This window comes from Gastrolobium bilobum, unplaced genomic scaffold (assembly GCF_033153095.1).
Source record: "Gastrolobium bilobum isolate Gb01-03AN ecotype WA unplaced genomic scaffold, APGP_CSIRO_Gbil_v1 utg1425, whole genome shotgun sequence".
NCBI classification, from domain to species: domain Eukaryota; kingdom Viridiplantae; phylum Streptophyta; class Magnoliopsida; order Fabales; family Fabaceae; genus Gastrolobium; species Gastrolobium bilobum.
Window position 1 is genome coordinate 64,954 of NW_026898713.1, and position 21,851 is coordinate 86,804.

Below are 21,851 nucleotides of genomic sequence, written 5' to 3' on the forward strand. Positions count from 1 at the left end.
TAAGAAATTCAAAATAAACCTATTTAGTTGAAATCGTTATCCCTTACAAATTCAAAAAAGACACATATTAGTCCTTAAAAGGATTAAAATAGATCCATTTTAAATTTTTTAGGAACCACGATGAATGAGCCTTTTTATTTGCTAGGGACTAAAGCGGGCATCATAAAATTTGTTAAAGACCAAAAATGATATTTACTCTAATATTTATATCCTCGTAAAAAATTAGATCGTTAATATTTTATCAATTATTACTAACCAAGCTTTCTCGTCTGAAAAAACTTGTTATGACTACTACCTTTGGACAAAAAGTGAGTGTGTCAAATGAAATGAATCTCTCCCCTCCCCCAAACCTAAAATGGAAACATTGACGCTTGATCGGGAGAGCATTTTCAGTATATATCTACTACTTCTATTAAAAAATTTACACTTGGATTAAAAAAAAAATCTTTCTTTTCCATACGCACGATTATAGAAAATTGCCTCATTTTAATTGGTAGGGTGTAGGGGTGAAAGCCGAGCCGGCCTACAGGGGCTTACAACTCGGCCTACATCAGGTCAGACCTGACCTAGTATATTTCGTAAAATAGGTTGAACTTGGGCCTTGAAAAAGCTTGTTTAATAAAAAGGCCGTAGGCCCACTTTCACAAGACCCGGCCTATAAACCTACAGGCCGGCCTATATTATACTATTTATTTTAAATAAAATAAAATAGAATAAGTATGCCTTGAAGAAAAAATAAAATATATAAATTTAATCAATTGCAATTATTTATAACTTAATTATATTTGATTACATCTTAATAGAAATCTGACTTTATTTCTTACGTAAAGGGAATTAACATCTCAGCAGTATTAGATTGTGTATATAAATATTAAATATATTAAAAGATTTTTGGGAGATGTTATACTTACTACAAGCATCATGATGTGTTTGTTGGATTCATGTAGTTATTTTAATTTATATAGTATGGATTTGTTTATTGGATCTGATGAAATATATGTTATTTAGTTTGAGCATTTTGTTTTTCAAAGTGACTTAAATGCATGTTGTATGAGTTTTGTTGTGATTCATGATTCTGTTTGAAAGTTGAAATTATGATTTTTGGTTTAGCAACTGAAGTTGAGTATTTTGTAAAGTTGATTCATGATTCTGCTTGGGAGTTAAAAATTAACAGGCTAACGGGATGAGCCAGGCCATTCGTTCTTTCATAAACGGGCCAAGTCAGGCTAACAATTAGACTCGTACTAGGATTGAGCCAGGCCAAATTGAAATTTTTTAACATATACTTGAGCTTTTCGAGACAAAGCTTAACCTAACCCACCCAGCTCATTTTCACCCCTAGTTAAGGGTGTACCTAAAATGGTGGAATATAAATAAACAAACATCTTTCCCATTTTCTATTGAAAATTCTTTGGTTGCAACTTGCAAGAGTACACAAAATTCTCAAAATCGAATACAAACTGACTTGATTCATTAAAAAGAGAAAAAATTAAATGAAAAGAAGACAATCTTTGGAAAGTACTACGAAGCGTTCATGATTCCCCTTCAATCCAACCAAAACCAACGCATCATGTAGAAATAAAAAAACACAACAACATTGGACCCATGGTACCAAAGTTCATGTACCAAGTTGGTAACATGTTTAATCTCTCATTGTCACAATGAGAACACTGCTACTGCAACAGCAGCAACTACAACGGACACCCACATTCCACTCTTGTGTTTCAAACTCATAGCAGCAGAGTCATTATGCGCTGAAGATTCAGGACCATCTGCAGATTTCTTCTTAGAATCCTTAGGCTTTGATGGTGCCGGAGCTGGTGGTGGAGGCTTAGGAATGAAGAAATCCCGAGGAAGAAGCACCTTGTCCACTTGATAAATCGCAAGTTGATGATCAGAGTATACACTACCACCAACTGTGGTGTTAACAACACCGGTTGTCATGTTCACTTGGTTTCCCGAACTTGTAATGTTCAATGCTAACCTATCAGGATCATCACCAGCTTGTGTTCTCACTGGGTTGCTCAAAGTATCAAAGTTTGAGATCGAAATAAATGTGGGTAGTTCGTGGAATTGGATGAGCTCGTTCTTCTGTTGATCATTAAGGGAATTGAGGAAGCCAGGTTTTAGGCTTTGAAAGGCATTGTCATTTGGTGCAAACAATGTTAATCCATTGTTTGAGTTTAGGAGTTGTGCATTGATCTGTGTAGCCACTTGGGTTGTTGTCAGAAGACGAATTAGAGTTGTGAATCCTCCAGCTTTTTTGAGGATTCTGATGATGTCTGTAGGGGCTGATGAAGGTGCAGGGGCAGGGGTTTGGGCTGAAGAGGTTGTGGAATAGAAGAGGACTATTAGAAGAAGTGAGAGAGATAAGAGAGAATGCTTCATCATCAACATCTTTTGTTTTTGTTTGTTCAAGAAGGGAGAGGAGAATGGAGGAGTGGTCCTTGATATTGTGGGAGTGAATAGGAAGGAGTGAAATTTATTGAGGATTGAAAGGGTTTATCTTAAAAGTTAGGTGGAATGATTTGCTAGCAAACATTGGCTGTTAGCATATCTGCACAGACATTATTGAAAAGGTGGTGTGTCAACGGAGACATATTAATGTAGTAGCAAGTTGGATTTTGCTTGGGAATGCAGGAAAAAGAGTGGGATCTCAAGTGGTTGTATGGGCAAAAAAAGGTGAGCATGATTGCGTAGCATTCACTTATAACTTGAAATTGTTCTGAAAATAGGTAAAAGTATCGAGTGCTTGCTGCTATCTTAAGGAACAAGTCCCATATTTTTTTTTATTTTTTTTATTTTGCTAGTTTTGATAAGTTTAATGATAATTTGGGTTGGTTGATGCTAGCCTCTGACCTCTATTGATTATGATCTCTTAATATTCGTTTCGTTGGGAGAAGAACAAAGGTTTAGAATATGGTTGTGTCCTTTGCTTTAGTTGAGAAAATTTTCTTCATTGTCCTGTATCTACAAAGAAGAAAGTGCTAACAGTAAATGTCAAATGCTTTTTAAATCCCTTTTCTTCGGAAGTTGAAATCTGACTATGAAGTTTTCCTTTTTTAGCATCGTATGACCAGGTATAGATATTTTGGCAAACGAGGGTTGAAAGCTTGAGCAACCTTATTAAAATTATTCTTGGGAAAACTCGGTTCCTTCAAACTCGGCTAAGTAGCTTTTGTGCGAAAGTCAATCAACAAGATACTGATCTCGGATCTCGGCAATACCTCGGCCTGAATTTCACCAGGTCAGGCAACGCAGCGGAAAAATCAAAAACGAAAAATCACAAAACAGGGGAGAGAGAAGAAAAACACAACCAGATTTAACGTGGGAAAACCTTCTCCAATGAAGAAGTAAAAACCCACGGGACCTAGTCCAGATCAAAAATCCACTATGAAAATAATGGTTACAAAGAATCAAATATACCAATGTGGTGGTTAACTCAACCTCTCTAACAATGGTGATAATCAACCTACCCTAGAGATGTTTCACTCAAACTCTCTCAAATGCAAAGCATAAAGCTTTACTCAAACAATCAAATAATTTTTTTCTCAAATTTTGTTCTCTCAAAATCTGACCTAGCCTCCACCCACAACTAATGAGTATATATAGAGGAGGTGGAAATTAGGGTTAGGGTTTTTAGGAAACCCCTCAAATGGGCTTGGGCTTAGCATTGAAGGAGGAAGCCCAACAAATCTCCCCCTCCAACTTCAATGCGTCGGCTTCAGCATCAACCCGGCTCCTTCACGACAGTCTTCAAATTTTCTTGCTGGAACTGGCTTTGTCATCATGTCGGACCAATTTTGGTCAGTGTGCACCTTGACGAGTTCGAGCTCACAACCTTCCACCACATCCCGGATCCAGTGATACCTCACATCAATATGCTTAGTGCGGGAGTGATAGGTTGAATTCTTCGCAAGATGGATTGCGCTTTGATTGTCACACCCCAGCTCGTACTTGTCTTGATCATGGCCGAGTTCCATGAGGAACTTCTTCATCCACAACATTTCTTTGCTTGCCTCAGTAGCGGCAATGTACTCAGCCTCAGTTGTAGATAGTGCAACACATTTCTGAAGTCTTGATTGCCAAGAGAGAGCTCCTCCGGCAAATCTCATCATATATCCCGTCGTCGATTTCCTCGAGTCGGCGTCTCCCCCTATATCAGAATCTGAGTAGCCTTGCAACTCGGCTTTTCCTTCTCCAAATCGGAGACATAAGTCGGTCGTACCTCGAAGGTACTTGAAGATCCACTTCACCGCTTCCCAGTGCTCTTTGCCGGGGTTTGACAAATACCGGCTTACCATTCCAACAGCATACGCCAAGTCGGGTCTAGTGCAAACCATTGCATACATCAAGCTTCCGACGGCGGATTGGTAAAAGACCTTCACCATTTCATCTTTGTCTTCATCAGATCTCGGACATTGCTTCTGGTTCAGCTTTATGTGTCCGGCAAGGGGGGTGCTCACTGTTTTGGCTTTGTCCATGCTAAATCTCTTCAGAATCTTCTCAATATATTTCTCTTGACTTAGCCACAGTAGCTTCTTCTGTCTATCTCGGATGATCTTGATTCCGAGAATCTGCTTTGCAGGGCCGAGGTCCTTCATTGCGAAGGACGAGCTCAATGCCTTTTTCAGGGCGGCTATCCTCGATTTATCTTTCCCTACAATAAGCATGTCATCAACATATAACAACAAAATCAGAAAATCTCCAGCCTCATACCTCTTCACAAATACGCAGTGGTCGGCCTCTGTCTTCTCAAACTTATGATCAGTCATGAATGATTCAAACTTCTTGTACCACTGCCGAGGTGCTTGCTTCAAGCCATAGAGACTCTTCCTCAACCGACATACCAAGTCTTCTTGGTCTGGAGCTCGGAACCCTTCAGGTTGCTCCATATATATTTTTTCTTCTAAATCACCATGAAGAAATGTCGTCTTCACGTCCATTTGTTCTACCTCGAGGTCCATCGAAGCCGCTATGGCTAACACGATTCAGACCGAGGTCATTTTCACCACAGGAGAAAAAATCTCCTCAAAATCAACTCCTTTCTTCTGATTGCAACCTTTCACTATAATCTGGGCTTTGTATCTCGGCTTCAGCTCGTTCTCTTCATTCTTAATCTTGTAAACCCATTTATTTTTCAAAGCTCGTCTTCCTTTAGGCAACTCAGTCAGCTCATAAGTCTGATTCTCGTGCAGAGACTTCATCTCGTCTTGCATTGCCTTTTCCCGTTCTTCTTTCTCTGAGCTCGTCACAGCCTCATCATAACTCTGAGGCTCACCGTCTTCAGCAACAACGGTGTATTCATCAGATGGGTATCTTGTAGAGGGTCTTATTTCTCGAGTTGGATATCTCGGCTGTTCTTCAGCTTGAGAACCCGGTTCATCATTTTCATCCCGGATCTCATCATCAACTCGGACCTCAATGTCTTGGTCATCTTCAGCTTGTTGTTGGTCATCAATTTCTTCATTCTCTTGATTTTCTCCCCCTGCTTCAGCTCGGACAGGAGGGATGGGTTCTTCACGTCTGACAGTAACCCGGACTTTGGGCTTCGAGATGTCATGAATGTTCTCATGCTCATGAAAGATCACATCTCGGCTTCTCACGATCTTTTTATTGATTGGATCCCAAAGTCGGAACCCGAACTCACATCTCGGCGAACCAAGATAGATGCATTCTTTTGTCTTCGCATCGAGTTTTTCCCTTTCATCTTTAGGGATATGCACGAAAGCTCGACATCCAAACACTTTCAATTAATTATAGGCCGCTTTCCGACCTGTCCAGACTTCTTCTGGAATTTCTCCTTCAAGTGGCCTTGATGGTGAGAGGTTGATCAAGTCAACAGCTGTTTTGACGGCTTCTCCCCAGAATGATTTCGGCAATCCGGCATTGGATAACATACTTCGAACCTTCTCTTCAATAGTTCTGTTCATCCGCTCAGCCAGTCCATTCAACTGTGCAGTCTTGGGGGGCGTCTTCTCAAGTCGGATCCCGGCCGCTCTGCAGTATGCATCAAATGGGCCGCAATACTCACCACCATTATCAGATCGGACCACCTTCAATTTCTTGCCAGTCTCCCTTTCAACCATAGCATGGAATTCTTTAAAGGATTGGAGTACCTGGTCTTTAGACTTTAACAAATATACCCACACTTTGCGGGAGTGGTCATCAATAAATGAAACAAAGTACTTAGCTCCTCCAAGGGATCTTTCCGACATGGAGCAGACATCAGTATGGACGAGGTCAAGAATATACCTGTGTCGTCTTGGTTGATCCGGTCTCACAAAAGAAACTCGGTGCTGCTTTCCAGCTAGGCAATGCGTGCAACTCTCCAACGCTTGGCCTTTCAACCCGGTCAGTAATCCTTTCTTGTTCAGGATCTATTGCCCTTTCTCGCTCATGTGGTCGAGGCGCTTGTGTCATAGCTCCAAGCTAGGTTCATCTCGAACAGAATTGGCTTCTCCGCCATTGATCTTTCCTTGCATCACGTACAAGGAGCCTTCTTTCTTACCTCAGGCCACGACCAAGTTTCCCTTGGCCAGCTTCCATCTCACACTACCGAAGTAGTTCACTAACCCGGCATCGTCAAGCTTGCCTACCGAGATTAGGTTCAAACGCATGTCAAGAACATGTCTTACATCTTTCAACACAAGTCGGCATCCGACATCTGTGGTCAGAGTTACATCACTGACACCAACAATCTTGCTGGTCACTTGATTTCCCATCTTCACGACTCCAAAATCACCACCTCGATAAGAGGAGAAAAAACCTTTGTGTGGAGTAACGTGGAAGGAGGCACCAGAGTCAACAATCCAGGTGCAGCCATCATATGCAACATTCAAATAATTATCCTCACCAAGGAGGAATATCTCGGCATCCGGGTTGGCAGCCACCGCAGTGGTGCTCTTGTCTTCCCTCTTCTTGGGAGTAATTTGATCCGGCTTCACAGATCCGTTCTTCTCATCATTCTGCAGGGTCCAGCAGTCTGGCTTCTTGTGGCCTGTCTTTCCACAGTAAAAGCACTTCAACTCATATTTCGGCTTTGACCGACCTCTGGACTTATCTCGTCTATCACGACCTTTACCGCGGCTCTTACTTCTACCACATGAGTCAGATTTCCCTTTGTTCTCAGCAACATTGGCCTCAGACGTACTCGAAGTACCTCGTTCTCTTCTCCTGGATTTTTCGCCCAGGAGGCTGTCTGTCACGACATCCATCTTCAATTTTCCATCTGGAGTCGAGTTATTCTGGGTCACCACCAGAGTATCCCATCTTTCTGGCAGCGAGCTCAACAGCAGCAATGCCTGCAATTCTTCATCAATTTTCATATCAGCCTTTGACAGCTGATTCACAATACCTTTGTAGGTGTTCAGGTGTTCCATCATGCTCATGTCGTCCTTGTATTCAAGCTTAACAAGTCGACGAACCAGGTGTGCTTTGTTCCTGGGAGTCTTCTTCTGAATCATGGACTCCAGCTTCGTCCACAACTCATACGCGTTCGTGAATTCGGACACGTGCTCAAAGAGGCTTTTATCAATATATTTCCTGATCGTGGCTACCGCCTTCCGACTCAGGATCTCCCACTCCTTATCAGTTTTGTCTGCCGGTCTCTCATCAAGGATAATGGGCTCATGTAAATCTTTGCAGTAGAGATGATCTTCCATCATCGGTCTCCAATAAGTGAAGTTGTCTGCGGTCAACTTGAACATATCTCCATCATGAGTTATGCCACTGGTCTCCATCTCGTCTCCCTCAGAACCCGTCGAACTCGGGCTCTGATACCACTGTTGGGAAAACTCGGTTCCCTCAAACTCGGCTAAGTAGCCTTTGTGCGAAAGTCAATCAACAAGATCCTGCTCTCGGATCTCAGCAAGACCTCGGCCTGAATTTCACCAGGTCAGGCAGCGCAGCGGAAAAATCAAAAACGAAAAATCACAAAATAGGAAAGAGAGAGAGAGAGAGAGAGAGAGAGAGAGAGAGAAAGAAGAAGAACACAACCAGATTTAACGTGAGAAAACCTTCTCTAATGAAGAAGTAAAAATCCACCACGGGACCTAGTCCAGATCAAAAATCCACTATGAAAATAATGGTTACAAAGAATCAAATACACCAATGTGATGGTTAACTCAACCTCTCCAACAATGGTGATAATCAAACTACCCTAGAGATGTTTCACTCAAACTCTCTCTAGAGATCTCTCAAATGCAAAGCATAAAGCTTTACTCAAACAATCAAATAATTTTTCTCTCAAATTTTGTTCTCTCAAAATCTGACCTAGCCTCCACCCACAACTAATGAGTATATATAAAGGAGGTGAAAATTAGGGTTAGGGTTTTTAGGAAACCCCTCAAATGGGTTTGGGCTTAGCATTGAAGGAGGAAGCCCAACAATTATCTCTGATCGTGTTGGAGAATAAAAAAGATGTTTTTATGATATAAGGACCTATTATGATTAGATCTAAGATTGCACTAATTATCTTCAAATGTTTGTTTTTATTTCTCTAATAAAATCACATTTTATTATGGATTTGCTTTTTCTACGGTTATGTAGATAACTTATATATATTGAGCTCAAAACAATGTCGTTTTGAAACGAAAATTACGTTATTTTTGTAATTATAATTTATTTCAGGATTATAATAGTCTTTTTCATTATAATTTTTTAATTTTTCAACCTAAAACGATGTTGTTTTAGGAACGAATGTAAATAACTTATCTACATTCACTATATACACATTAAAAAGGCTTTTATTATTCCAAGAGGAATCATCTTGTAATGCTGTAAAAAATATAAGTGGTTAGTTGTTAATTAAAATCAGACCGTAGAAATACACAAGTCAGCTAAAATAAAGATGCTTTTTATCAACATATTTGAAAAATCATTAATATTTGCAAAGAAAAAGCAGAATTAAAGAAGGAAAATGACTTGCTGCAATTGGATGGCCATTGAGTATATCGGTTTCATCTATAATGGATTTTTTTTTTAAGTACATATCTTTAACGGAAATTTAGAATACGCATTTGAGTCAGGAAAATGACATTTTGGCATGTCAGACTTCTAAAGAAAATGGAAATGGTGAATACAGGCAGAACCGTGACATCTCTACACAAAACAAAATGAATGGCCCAAATTTTTTTTTGAGCAGTGGATAAGTAGAGAAAGGATATTTTAACGTAAGATTTTTACTAAAAAAATAATAATATAAACACAGAGATGTTAAATAAGTAAAATTTATCAAGATATTTATAAATATTTTTCCTACATTGTCCAGACAAAATATATATATATATATATATATATATATATATATATATATATATATATATATATATATATATATACGGGTAAAGAATTTCTTTAGCCAATGGAGATAAGTTACTTCTGATGAGCCCAAAACGACGTCAGTTTGAGAAGAAAATCAATGTATTTTTTGTAATTCTAATATATTGCAAGGTTATATTAGCATTTATCATTATAATTATTTTAATCTTATAATCAAAAAACGACGTCGTTTTGAGCTCAATGGAGATAACTTTATCTCCAGTGACTGGAGAAATACTTTATCCTATATATATACTTTATTTCCAGTCACTCGAGATAAAACTACTCTATTGAACTCAAAACGACGGTTTTTTTGAATTACTGAAGGGTGTTCCTGTAATTTTATTTTCTTATCATATGAATTTTACCGAAACACTCTTCATTAATTCCCTTAAAATTATAAAAATATCCTTCATTAATTCAAAATGACATAATTTTGGTGATTACTGGAGATATTATCTCTAGTGACTAAAGAAATATTTTACTATATATATATATATATATATATATATATATATATATATATATATATATATATATAGGGGAGGGATCTTTTGACTCTAAAGTAAGACTTACAATTTTTACTCCTCATCTCAACCGTTAATTTCCGTCCATCCAACGGTTATCTATAACAATTAATTAATTAATTATTTCAAATAAATAATAACTGTTAGATGGACAGAAATCAACGGTTGAGATAAAGAGTAAGAGTTATAAGTCTTACTGTAGAGTCAAAAGATCCCTCCCCATATATATATATATATATATACATATATGGGAAAGGATATTGTAACAACCAATTAGTGTTACTACCAATCAATTTCACCGTTAGATCGATTATGTTGATCAACAGTTATATTTATTTCTATCTTTGTATGGTTATGATTTTCCATATTTAATATTTTATATTTATTTTCACCTTTGTATGTTTATGATTTTCCATATTTTATATATATATATGGGGGTAGGATATTGTAACAACTAATTGTTACTACCAATGTTACTACCAATCAATTTCACTGTTAGATCGATTATGTTGATACAACGGTTATATATATTCCACAACGTGACAATTAGGGCCGACAAAATGAGCTCAGCTCGCCGGCCCGACCCGGCCCGCCCGTCAAATGGGATGAGGTGAGCTAGCTTATTTTTTGTTGAGTTGATGGCGAGGCGGGTTAGTGTAAAACAACTTCGGGCCAGTGGGGCGGGACGAGCCGAGTTTTTTAACCCACTCTTAAAAGTGAGATAGGGGAGCAGATTCATTTTGTCACCTCTAGTAACAATAGATAAAATTTACATGGTTAGATTTTTTACCGATGTTAATTTACATTTTTAACCTCTGCTATTGCAACCTATTTTCTCTTTGTAAGTGGAGAATATCTTTACCGCTACGAATATATCGAGTTTGGTGTATCTTTCATTTATAATGTGATACATGTTTTATTTTTGACAAAGTTTTAATAAATAATTTATTTTAAAATCAGCTAAAAAAATGATTTGATAAAAAATTAAGACATATATCATGTTATAAGTGAAAGATACACGGTGCATGCGAATTACTAAACAAATTTTCTTGTCAGTGTATCATGACATCATCGATTTTTTCTTTGTCCAGAACAAATTAAACTTTTCATGCACCGCCCAAAATCCATTCTCAAGAAGACTAGGAGTTGAGATCACCAATGTCAAGATGCTTATGTACGTACTTTCGATAAATACACCTTTATTTAATTTTTAAATATTTTATAAATTAGATTTGTTACATGTTTTAATCATTTACTTTATAAATGTTGGAAAAACATTTTCTCATGTTGCATGAGAATTGAATTCTCATGTTGTGACTCTTCGATTTGCGTGCAGAGCTTTTCTTTTCTTTTTCTCTTTTTAATAAATGTGGAGTCCACAAATAGTTATGTCACAACATGAGAATTCAATTCTCATCCAACATGAGAAAATTAAACCTCATAAATGTTATATATAACTTATATCCCTATAGTATAAAATACATTAAAATATTCAATGTTTTAATTGAGAAAAATAAACTATAAAAAATAAGAAGATCAAGTTTATACTTATAACTTATTTTCTGTGACAATCTTTTATAATTTTATTTATTTATTATTAGATTAATCAAATTAATGATTGCAAAATAATATTAAGTAAGAGTCATTAATTTAATATTAATCCAATAATAAAGAAAGTGATTGTAAGGAAAAATAAATTATAAATATATATTTTTGTAAAAAATATAAACTCTAAAGATGAAAATAATATTTTGACTGTCCTTAGGTTTCTTACGTTCAAACTACAGTGCTGAATTCACCAAAGAATGATCTTTATTAGTGCCGAATACGACATGAGACGCGATTGTCAATGACTCAATGGCCAACCCCACCACCTTCTATTGATATGGCCACCAAGTGTTCGGGTTTGTGTTGCTTTCATGGTTTCCAACTCTTTCTTTCTTTTTTTTGAAAAAAAGCGATTGCATGAGATGCTATTCTAGTACACTTGATATCAATCATTGTCGTCCTATTTTCCGTAAAAGAGAAGAAAGAAGCAAGCTAAACAAAGTATAAAAAGAAAAGCAATGAACCTATTTAAAGTTTCATAAAAAATAAAGAAAAGGAAGCACTCCTTTGTCATTTAGGTGGGGAAGATCTAAGAGCAGATCAATGGAATCAAAGTAAGTAATCAACCGTTGAATTGTGCTATTTATTTACTCCAACGAAATGTCACGGTCCTATTAGTTTTCGAATAACATTAATTGTCTGCAGACTGCAATGATACCGGTGAAGTAGTTGGCTGGTTGGCTGGCTCACTACACTACACTGACACTTGGCTGTTAATAAATAAAGTAGATCCTTTTTTTTTTCTTCGATGCTAAATGTGTTTGAAGAAGTTGAATTTTTTATATGGGAAAATATTATCTTATACTGTAGGAAAGTATTTTTCTCTCTTATATATACATCGATTTCTGTGTTGTTTTCTTTTTCTTTTTCTTTAAGTGAGTAAGTCTTACTCATAACTATCTCTTTGACATAAGAGAGTTTCTCATGTCACATGAGATTAATAAAGCCCTTTATATATATATTATATATATTTGTAAAATCGAATATCCTCTTTCTGTTGGATGAAACAGGTTACATCTGCTGCATTGGGAGTGTTTCCCGTACATAACCTTAGCTTCAGTGGAGCTTGGTCCATATCTAGGGTCATATTTTTCACTTTCACAGTTTCCATTTTTTACTACCCTTTGAATGGCATGGCTTAAAAAAATTGAAAAGACCCCATTTTTCTGTGGGCTCCAAAGCAAAACACTTCAAATAAAATCAATAAAAAAAACACAACATAGACTGAGTGAGTTCACACTTCACAGAGTCAAGTATGATGTAAGAAGACAACATAAGAAGCAGAGGAATACGACAATGCCACCGACAACCTTTTCCATTATCAACATACTGACACAAACATATATAGCAGCACGGGCTTGCAAAATACAAAGACGCAACTAACTGATAAAGCAAAGCAAGATTTATTTTGTATTGTCTTAACAAGGCAACCTCATCATTTTTTGTTCAGAAACAAGCGTCTTCATTCCCTTGTGGGTTTTGATCCATTCCCTCTGTTCTTGAAAACCCAAAAAAGGAGATGAGAGGGAACCATACTGTGTTGGTTTTGCTTTGGTTCCTTGGCATTTATGCCCCCACGTTGTTTTGCGCCAATGTGCAGTATGATCATAGAGCATTGGTCATCGACGGCAAGCGCAGGGTCTTGATCTCTGGTTCTATTCATTATCCTCGTAGTACTCCACAGGTCTCTCTCTCTCTCTCTATATATATTTATATATATATATACGTGTGTGTGTTTGTTTTTTGAACTTAAACAGTGTAGAATTTGTTGTTTTAGATGTGGCCAGACCTTATTCAGAAATCCAAAGATGGAGGACTGGATGTGATTGAGACCTATGTTTTCTGGAACTTACACGAACCAGTTCGAGGCCAGGTTCTCTTTTATCTGTTACCATTTTTCATATTCCTCTGGCATTCAGCATTGCATTGCATATGTGAAAGAAAATATTGTAGCTTTAATTAGAAGTAGAAAAAAGAACAAGTGCTCATGCTACTAAGCTGAATTGCTACTTGTATTTCCCATGATAGTTGAAAGCATGAATAAAAAGACATAGATTAACCTCAGAAAGACCATAATTGGTAATGGGAATTTGCAGTATAATTTTGAAGGAAGGAACGATTTGGTGAAATTTGTAAAGACAGTAGCTGCAGCGGGTCTCTACGTGCATCTCCGGATTGGTCCATACGTGTGTGCTGAATGGAACTATGGGTAAAGTTTTGTTCTTTCCCTGTATTCTTTTCCAGAGTTTTTCATGTCTAATCGAGGGCTTTAACTTCTCAACAGTGGTTTCCCTCTTTGGCTACACTTCATTCCTGGAATTAAGTTCAGAACTGACAATGAACCGTTCAAGGTAACACTCATATTGCTGCTTCATGCTATTGTCCTTGAATCTGAGTTCACTCGCCTAAAAACTTTGTCTTCAGGCAGAAATGAAAAGATTCACTGCTAAGATTGTGGATATGATAAAGCAAGAGAAACTCTATGCCTCACAGGGTGGACCTGTTATTTTATCTCAGGTTTTTTTTTTTTTTTTTTTTTAAATTTATTAAATACATGTTCTTTTATTAGATACACTATCAATTTTGTGTGTATAGTATTCTATAGATAATCTTTATAGCCTGTTCTTGTAGTTGTTTCTCTTTTTTGGGTTAAAGCTTATATTTGTTAATATGAGAATATTTGTAATTTGTAATGCCAGATTGAAAATGAGTATGGAAACATTGATGTACACTATGGTGGTGCTGGTAAATCCTACATCAAGTGGGCAGCAACAATGGCTACATCTCTTGAAACTGGGGTTCCCTGGGTCATGTGTCAGCAGGCAGATGCTCCTGATCCAATTGTAAGTTTTCCCCGTTTATATGTCAACATCAAGTGTTTTTGCTGTTTAATGTTTTACTAGATTGTCTGTCTTCCTGAAAAGAGGAATTGTAGTATGCTGTCTATATTCATCTTATTTGATTGTTACTTTAACCACTCGCAGATTAATACTTGCAATGGATTTTACTGCGATCAATTCACACCAAACTCAAACACAAAACCAAAAATGTGGACTGAGAATTGGAGTGGATGGTTAGCGTCCTTTATAATAAATCATTTAATTATTTGGATGAAATATATCCCCCCAAATGTGATCTCATCCGTTGTGTATATCCTTTCTCCTTAAACCTTTTGTTTATTATCTTTCAATCTTTTGAATTCTATGGAATGGTAGGTTTCTTTCATTTGGTGGTCCTGCTCCTCACAGACCTGTGGAAGATCTTGCATTTGCTGTGGCACGTTTTTTCCAGCGAGGTGGAACATTTCAAAATTACTATATGGTAACGCAGACTTAAATGCGGTTTAAGTTCAATTTATGTGATAGTTCAAAAAAAAGGGGGCAAATCCCAATGCACAAGGCTTATCCTTGTGCATTTTTTCAAAGATACTGTTTTCCGTACTCGAACTCGTGAGCAACCTTACCACTGCTCCAAGACACACCCTCTAATTTATATGATAGTTCAAGAAAAAAAAAAAATCATCCCTAAGAGGAAATGAGCTGATATCACAACTATTTTAATTACTTGCTCCGAAACAGTACCATGGAGGGACCAACTTTGGCCGAACTTCTGGAGGACCTTTCATTGCTACAAGTTATGATTATGATGCACCAATTGATGAGTATGGTATGCACTCTTTCAATCTTCATGTTGCATATCTGTTGTTGACTTGACGTTGTAAACATTTCAAATGTGCTACCAATTGTTAGTTGAATGCTGCCTAGCTTCCATATGCATTCAAGAGGATAAATAAACAGTATTGCTTGTACCAAAAAAAGAATAACAGAATTGTGTGTACAGTTTATTTCAGAAGACAAAAATTACACTGGACAATTTTGTTTGGTTTTGAAAAACATCTTTACTGTGTACTGCAGGAATTATTAGACAGCCTAAGTGGGGTCACCTTAAAGATGTGCATAAGGCCATAAAGCTTTGTGAAGAAGCATTGGTAGCTACTGATCCAACAATTAAATCTCTTGGTCCAAACCTAGAGGTATAAGTGGTTTGTATTAAAAATTTTGGTCTATTTTAAACATCTTACTCCATGTATTAGCCTATTAGGATATAATTTCTGGATAACCTTACTCTGGGCCTAAAATTCTCCTAGTTTGTCAATTTGTATGTTTCTTTCCTTGGAAATGCCCTTCATAGAGTGGAATTTTGCTATAATTACCGTCATAGGTTTCTCTGGTTACCTCCTCCTTCACAAGTTCCTGAGTGTTGCATTTTCCTGATTGCAGCAAAATGCTACTGTATGCTGATGCCTGTCTTTCTTCCTGCATTTCCATTTGTTTTATATGCTTTATGAACAACTAGTCTCTCCAATATGTATGTCTTTTACTATTTAAACCCCAGGCTGCAGTTTACAAGACAGGAGCTGTATGTGCTGCCTTCCTTGCCAACGTGGGCACCACATCAGATGTAACTGTAAATTTCAGTGGCAATTCATATCACTTGCCTGCATGGTCTGTGAGCATCTTACCAGACTGCAAGAATGTAGTGCTTAATACTGCTAAGGTTTGCCTCATCAACTTCATTTTCATGTTTATATGGCTTCACTAATGGATGATTCTAAAAATAAATGTGATGTTGGTTGAATTTCCTGTTAAGATATATAAAACTATTAATGTAGCCTCACCCAACAGCTTAAGCTTTTGGGTTGAATTATTTCTTTACATGGTATCAGAGCCTCATGTCCCGGGTTTGATTCTCATCGCCCCCACTTTTTTTCTAGTGGAATTTCTTTCTTCGCACAGGTAGGTGGGCTCGTGTATTGTCCACTCTTCAAGCCTAGTGGGCTCTCGTGTGAGGAGGCGTATTGAGATATATAAAACCATTAATGTAGCCTCACCCAACAGCTTAAGCTTTTGGGTTGAATTGGTTCTCTATATTTCCCAATCAATATAGATAGTTCAATGACTGGAGTTACTTTGAAAAGTGTAGTTAATATTCATTTTGTGATTAATCTATCTGTAGTCAAGATCTTTTCTGTTATTTGCTAGTCCAAAAAGCAAGTAGCATGTAGGAAAAATAACATTTTTTGCGACAGATTAATTCTGCATCTGCGATCTCAAGCTTTACAACTGAATCTTCAAAAAATGATATTGGTTCTTTAGAAGCTTCTAGTTCAAGATGGAGTTGGGTAAGTGAACCAGTGGGTATTTCAAAGGCTGATTCATTCTCAAAAACTGGATTACTGGAGCAAATAAATACAACAGCTGATAGAAGTGACTACTTGTGGTACTCATCGAGGTATATAGGCCTCCAACTTTGAAAAGTATTTCCTCTGACCTATAATTATCTGCTTGTTGATAACATTTTCCTTTTTTTTTTAAAGCATTGATCTCAAAGATGATGCTGGTGCAAAAACTGTCCTTCACATTGAATCACTTGGTCACGCCCTTCATGCTTTCATCAATGGGAAGCTTGCAGGTAAATAAAAATTAAAGCTATGAAAACTGATGATATGTATGGATAACCCTGCATCTGCACATGTTCTTCCTAAACATTCATTTAGGTTTTTATGATTAATATATTTTGGTTGTCCCTATATATTTTGAGATTTCTCTTTGATTGCTGGTCATGTAGACCTTGGTACCTAGGCAAAAAATATAAGAGTTCTTCCCCACCCATCTTCTTTACACACCTCTTTAAAATGCTGCCAAATGAAGTGATACTTTTAGAGAGGTGCAAAGTAACCCTGGTCTACTCTTGCTTAGATTTTAATGAGGCAAGTTTTAAGGAGGAGTTTTGAGTTGCATTGTGGTATCTCTAAACGGGGTTTGCACCCTTAAGCAGCTCTGAGCTCTGGTGGGCAAACATTATTAGTTACAAGTGTAATAACAAAGGTGTTTGGCGTCTCTATCTTCCTGCTAGGTCTGGCCATAGATCAGAAACCTGAAAACATAATTAAAATTCATGGCTACAGAACAAAATACAAGACTTCAATTTTCACCCAATTATATGACCTTAAACATTCTAATGTATATTTCCTATTTCAAAATCAAATTACATTGAACACTTAGTACTCGCCTATTTTATCATAAGCAGTTGAATTAAATGTATAGAAGAGGAGACACTAAGTTCTTCCCCTCACATCTTCTTTACACACCTCTTTAAAATGCTGCCAAATGAAGTGAGACCTTGGTCCCTTTATAGATGTAGGGAAAATCAAATCAAGGTTGATTTGAAATCAAATAAGAATGTAAGATCAGTTGCTGATGGGTGTTCCTTCCTAAAATGTTCAGAGTTCATTCTTTCACTTTAGTTTTTCTTGAATTGTTTAATAGTAATTATCCGTGATACTATTGAAAATTTGTCAGGGAGTCAAGCAGGCAACAGTGACAAATCTAAGCTCAATGTGGACATCCCCGTCACTCTAGTGGCTGGAAAGAACACAATTGATCTGCTGAGTTTAACCGTGGGACTTCAGGTTCATCTTTTCTGATTATAATGTATATAAGCATTTACAAGATAGAAAATTATGATTTTTAGTATGCAATTTGTACATTGGCTTGTTACATTCCATCCCACATGATTTGGCTTGTGATTTCTCATTACTACATCAGCTAACGTGAACCTTAACACATCAGAACTATGGAGCTTTTCTTGAATCATGGGGAGCGGGGATCACTGGTCCAGTGATAATGAAAGGTTTGAAGAATGGCAACACTCTTGATCTCTCCTCCAAGAAGTGGACATATCAGGTCAGTCTTAGCTTTTGGTTGAAGCCTATTCATTTCTTTCTCCTTTCTTTGACTTCAAATAAACATGAGTGAGATTCATGCAAAATGAAAGGCTGAAGACCTAGATGAGCCTCTTACTTCGCGAGATTATTCTCAACTTATTACTTTTAAATATTCTCAAATTAAACTCTTTGGAAGGCTTGTGCTTGAAACTATCGCTTAACCGGTCTTTTAGCAGAGATTTATGTCTAACTCCCTTGTCTCAGGAAATAGTAAAATCTATCCAAGTTTACTTTGTAACAACATTGGTTTTTTGGTTTCCCACCTGTGAATTTTGTAGATCAAATCAATTTATATGCAAGAAAAACCAAGTGTAATTATTTATTCCAAGAGCCTGGAGAGATGGAACTGAAGTCATATGGATTCCATTTTTCCTTTTTGGTTAAAGTCATAGAATGCACTCTTAATATTCTTGATACAGGTTGGCCTCAAAGGTGATGAATTAGGTCTGTCTAGTGGAAGTTCTGGAAAGTGGAATTCACAATCTACCTTCCCTAAGAACCAACCACTGACTTGGTACAAGGTAATCTTATATTCGTTTTCTTGTTTCACTACTTATACGTTAGGGAATTTGGAATTATACATTTCCCATGCTTAACAGACAACTAAACGCTTCCCTGATTCATGGCCCATTTTTCTATGACTCCAATTCTTCTATATAGTTTTTGCTCAGCAGTGTCTACAGCTGTTAACTTCAACTTGCAATGGAAAACTGCAATTAAAATTTAAGGGAATGCTACTATAGGAAAAGTATTTTAACCACTAACTAATGTAGTATATGTTGGATTAGACAACCTTTGTTGCTCCATCCGGAAGTAATCCAGTTGCAATTGACTTCACGGGGATGGGAAAAGGTGAGGCTTGGGTGAATGGACAAAGCATTGGGAGATACTGGCCTACATATGTCTCTTCAAATGCTGGTTGCACGGACTCATGCAATTATAGAGGACCTTATAATTCATCCAAATGTCGCAAGAATTGTGGAAAACCATCGCAGACATTGTAAGTATTGGATATTCTAAATGACAAAAGTTGAAAAATGAAAATAATATTGAATTTCTAATGTCACCGAGACACTCTTATCCTGCAGATACCATGTACCACGATCATGGTTGAAACCAAATGGCAATACTCTTGTATTGTTTGAGGAAAGTGGAGGAGATCCAACACAAATATCTTTTGCAACAAAACAGATAGAAAGTTTGTGTGCACATGTATCTGAATCTCACCCGCCATCAGTAGACTTGTGGAACTCAGATACAGAATCAAGAAGAAAAGTAGGGCCTGTACTGTCACTCAAGTGCACTTATCAGAATCAAGTAATCTCTTCCATTAAATTTGCAAGCTATGGAACACCCCTTGGGACCTGTGGGAACTTATACCATGGACGCTGCAGCAGCAATAAGGCTATGTCCATTGTTCAGAAGGTGTTATGTAGCTTCCTCTTTCCCTATTTACTTTGGTATATTTCACTTTGGTTTTTGGACTGACTCAAATGATCTTTAACAGGCCTGCATTGGTTCAAGCAGTTGTAGTTTTGGAGTATCAGTTGATACATTCGGAGACCCTTGTAGAGGAGTGACAAAGAGTTTAGCTGTTGAAGCTACTTGTGCATAGACAGAAACTCTTGTTGGTTCAAGACCCTTCGTGCTATGCCAAAGTGAAATTGTACGCTAGAAAGGAAAACTATTTCAAAAAATAAATGTTAAAAGAGATCTAATATAAAAATATTGATCGATCTTTCAGTTACAAGCTTAAACTCTTGAGTTGAAACGATTGCTTCACCACCTCCTCTTTTTAATGAAATTAAGTCAACATAAAGTAGAACAAAATAAAATGAACATATGTAATATCCATGTTTTAAGTTTAAAAGACTCAGAGTATGTTAGAAAGAGGGACATCCATGTTTTAAGTTTAAAAGACTCAGAGTATGTTAGAAAGAGGGACAGTGGCACTGTTGGCAAAAAAAAAAACACCAAAATGTCAAGCCAACAGTAAATTTTATCAAAATGTCACGTGGTATATTTCACTATACTGTAATATTTCGCTATACGGTGTAGTGAAATATGCCACGTCAGAACAAAAAATGTCACGTGTCAAACAGGGAGAATTTCGCTATACAGTGTAGCGAAATTCTCCCTGTCTGACACGTGACATTTTTGGTTCTGTGCATTCTGACGCGGCATATTTTGCTATATCGTGTAGCAAATTATTTGCACACATATTTCACTACACAGTATAGCGAAATATGCCACGTGACATTTTGACAAAATTTACTGTTGGCGTGGTATTTTAGTGTTTTTTTTTTCCAACAGTGGCACTTTGGCGCCACTGTTCCTTAGAAAGATATAAACTTCACTTTTAAGTTGAATTGATCGTTTACTATAAAAAAAAATTTTAGACCCACTTGCAAGTAAAGAAAGAAAAGTCTTGGGCTGATGCAAGATACGTTTATTTTACTTGATGGTTCCAAACCTGCAAGGCAAGCTGAAACTTTGGACTTTTCCTCCTCATGAGAAAAGTTGTATTGACGTAATTATATGGGAAGTTTTTATTGTATTGAAAAAGGGTGTATGAATTATTTAAAATACAATACATTAAGTTTAATCAATAGGATTCAACCCAACGCTTCTAAGTTCTAACTAATAGCAAAGCAATCAGGAGTCGTGGTTTCAATCCTTGATGCGTTCTATTGTCATCAAGAAATTGTGGGCCTTTTCTGACAAATTGAACCTTCCATTATTGAGGAATAAGTGCAAGTTATGGAAGTTCAAAAAAAAAAAAAACTTTAATTAGTACATGTGACCACTATAAGATTTAAGAAAAAGAGTATCGTGGGAAACATTATAGTAGGCCCTTATTTGTCTTGGTTACGAATATGATACAAAGCACAAACCAAAATAGAAGCTTATCAACAATTTGTTCAAATGAATCAAATGATGTTAGCTCAGTTACGCCATAGAATTGAGTGTGGTAAGAGCATGTGTTCGATTTTTTTCAATATCATCTTTAGTAGGGGTTTAAATTCTTAATCCTAGAATCCGTCTCAAATTGAACTAGTCGCGAAACGATAAATCGATTGGAATATTAAAAGAAAAATCAATTTGTTCAAAAGATTGATGATATCAGTACTTAGCAAGTAGTTGAAAAAACGGAACAAGGAAAAAGAGAAACCTTCTCCAAATGGTCAACTTTTGAGACATCACCGCTTTAACAAATTTAGAAGTTTTGTTTATGACTAATGCATAACAATTGCTAAATGACGTATTTTTTAAGACTGGGAGGAGAATAGATTCATATATTTAACTAAATCTGATCACATTCATTTGTACCGAACTTTAGTATTATTAGATATAAATATTTTTTTTTGTATATAAAAAAGTTTAAGTGGAGTTAGATACCGGTATCCCACTAGGTCAGGGAAAACCTCGGAAGAATTATATGTCACTCACCAACAAAGTCTTCACATCAGCCAGCGAAGTTTGAACCCACGTCCTTGAAGGGTATGGACCAAACCCTTAGCCAACTGTAAATATTTTTTATTATGATCAATTTCAACTAAAACATGATATTGTAAATTGCTTATTAACCCCACTAAAAACAGTTATAA

General features: G+C 36.8%; 2 protein-coding genes across 2 annotated transcripts; one reads left to right on the top strand and one right to left on the bottom strand.

The window, feature by feature from the left end:
• Positions 1–1,656: 1,656 nt before the first annotated feature.
• Positions 1,657–2,397, bottom strand: LOC133318671 (fasciclin-like arabinogalactan protein 12). Its single transcript, XM_061520721.1, has one exon. The coding sequence runs from the start codon at positions 2,395–2,397 to the stop codon at positions 1,657–1,659; it is 741 nt and encodes a 246-aa protein (XP_061376705.1).
• A 10,455-nt stretch (positions 2,398–12,852) lies between these two features.
• Positions 12,853–19,912, top strand: LOC133318645 (beta-galactosidase 8-like). Its single transcript, XM_061520679.1, has 19 exons — positions 12,853–13,140; positions 13,234–13,329; positions 13,553–13,665; positions 13,741–13,807; positions 13,881–13,973; positions 14,156–14,299; positions 14,441–14,529; positions 14,672–14,777; positions 15,035–15,122; positions 15,371–15,489; positions 15,852–16,013; positions 16,546–16,748; positions 16,834–16,928; positions 17,819–17,928; positions 18,089–18,202; positions 18,663–18,764; positions 19,032–19,243; positions 19,332–19,668; positions 19,751–19,912. Exons 1-19 carry the CDS (start codon positions 12,976–12,978, stop codon positions 19,856–19,858), a joined length of 2,523 nt encoding a protein of 840 aa, XP_061376663.1. The 5' UTR covers positions 12,853–12,975; the 3' UTR covers positions 19,859–19,912.
• Positions 19,913–21,851: the final 1,939 nt, after the last annotated feature.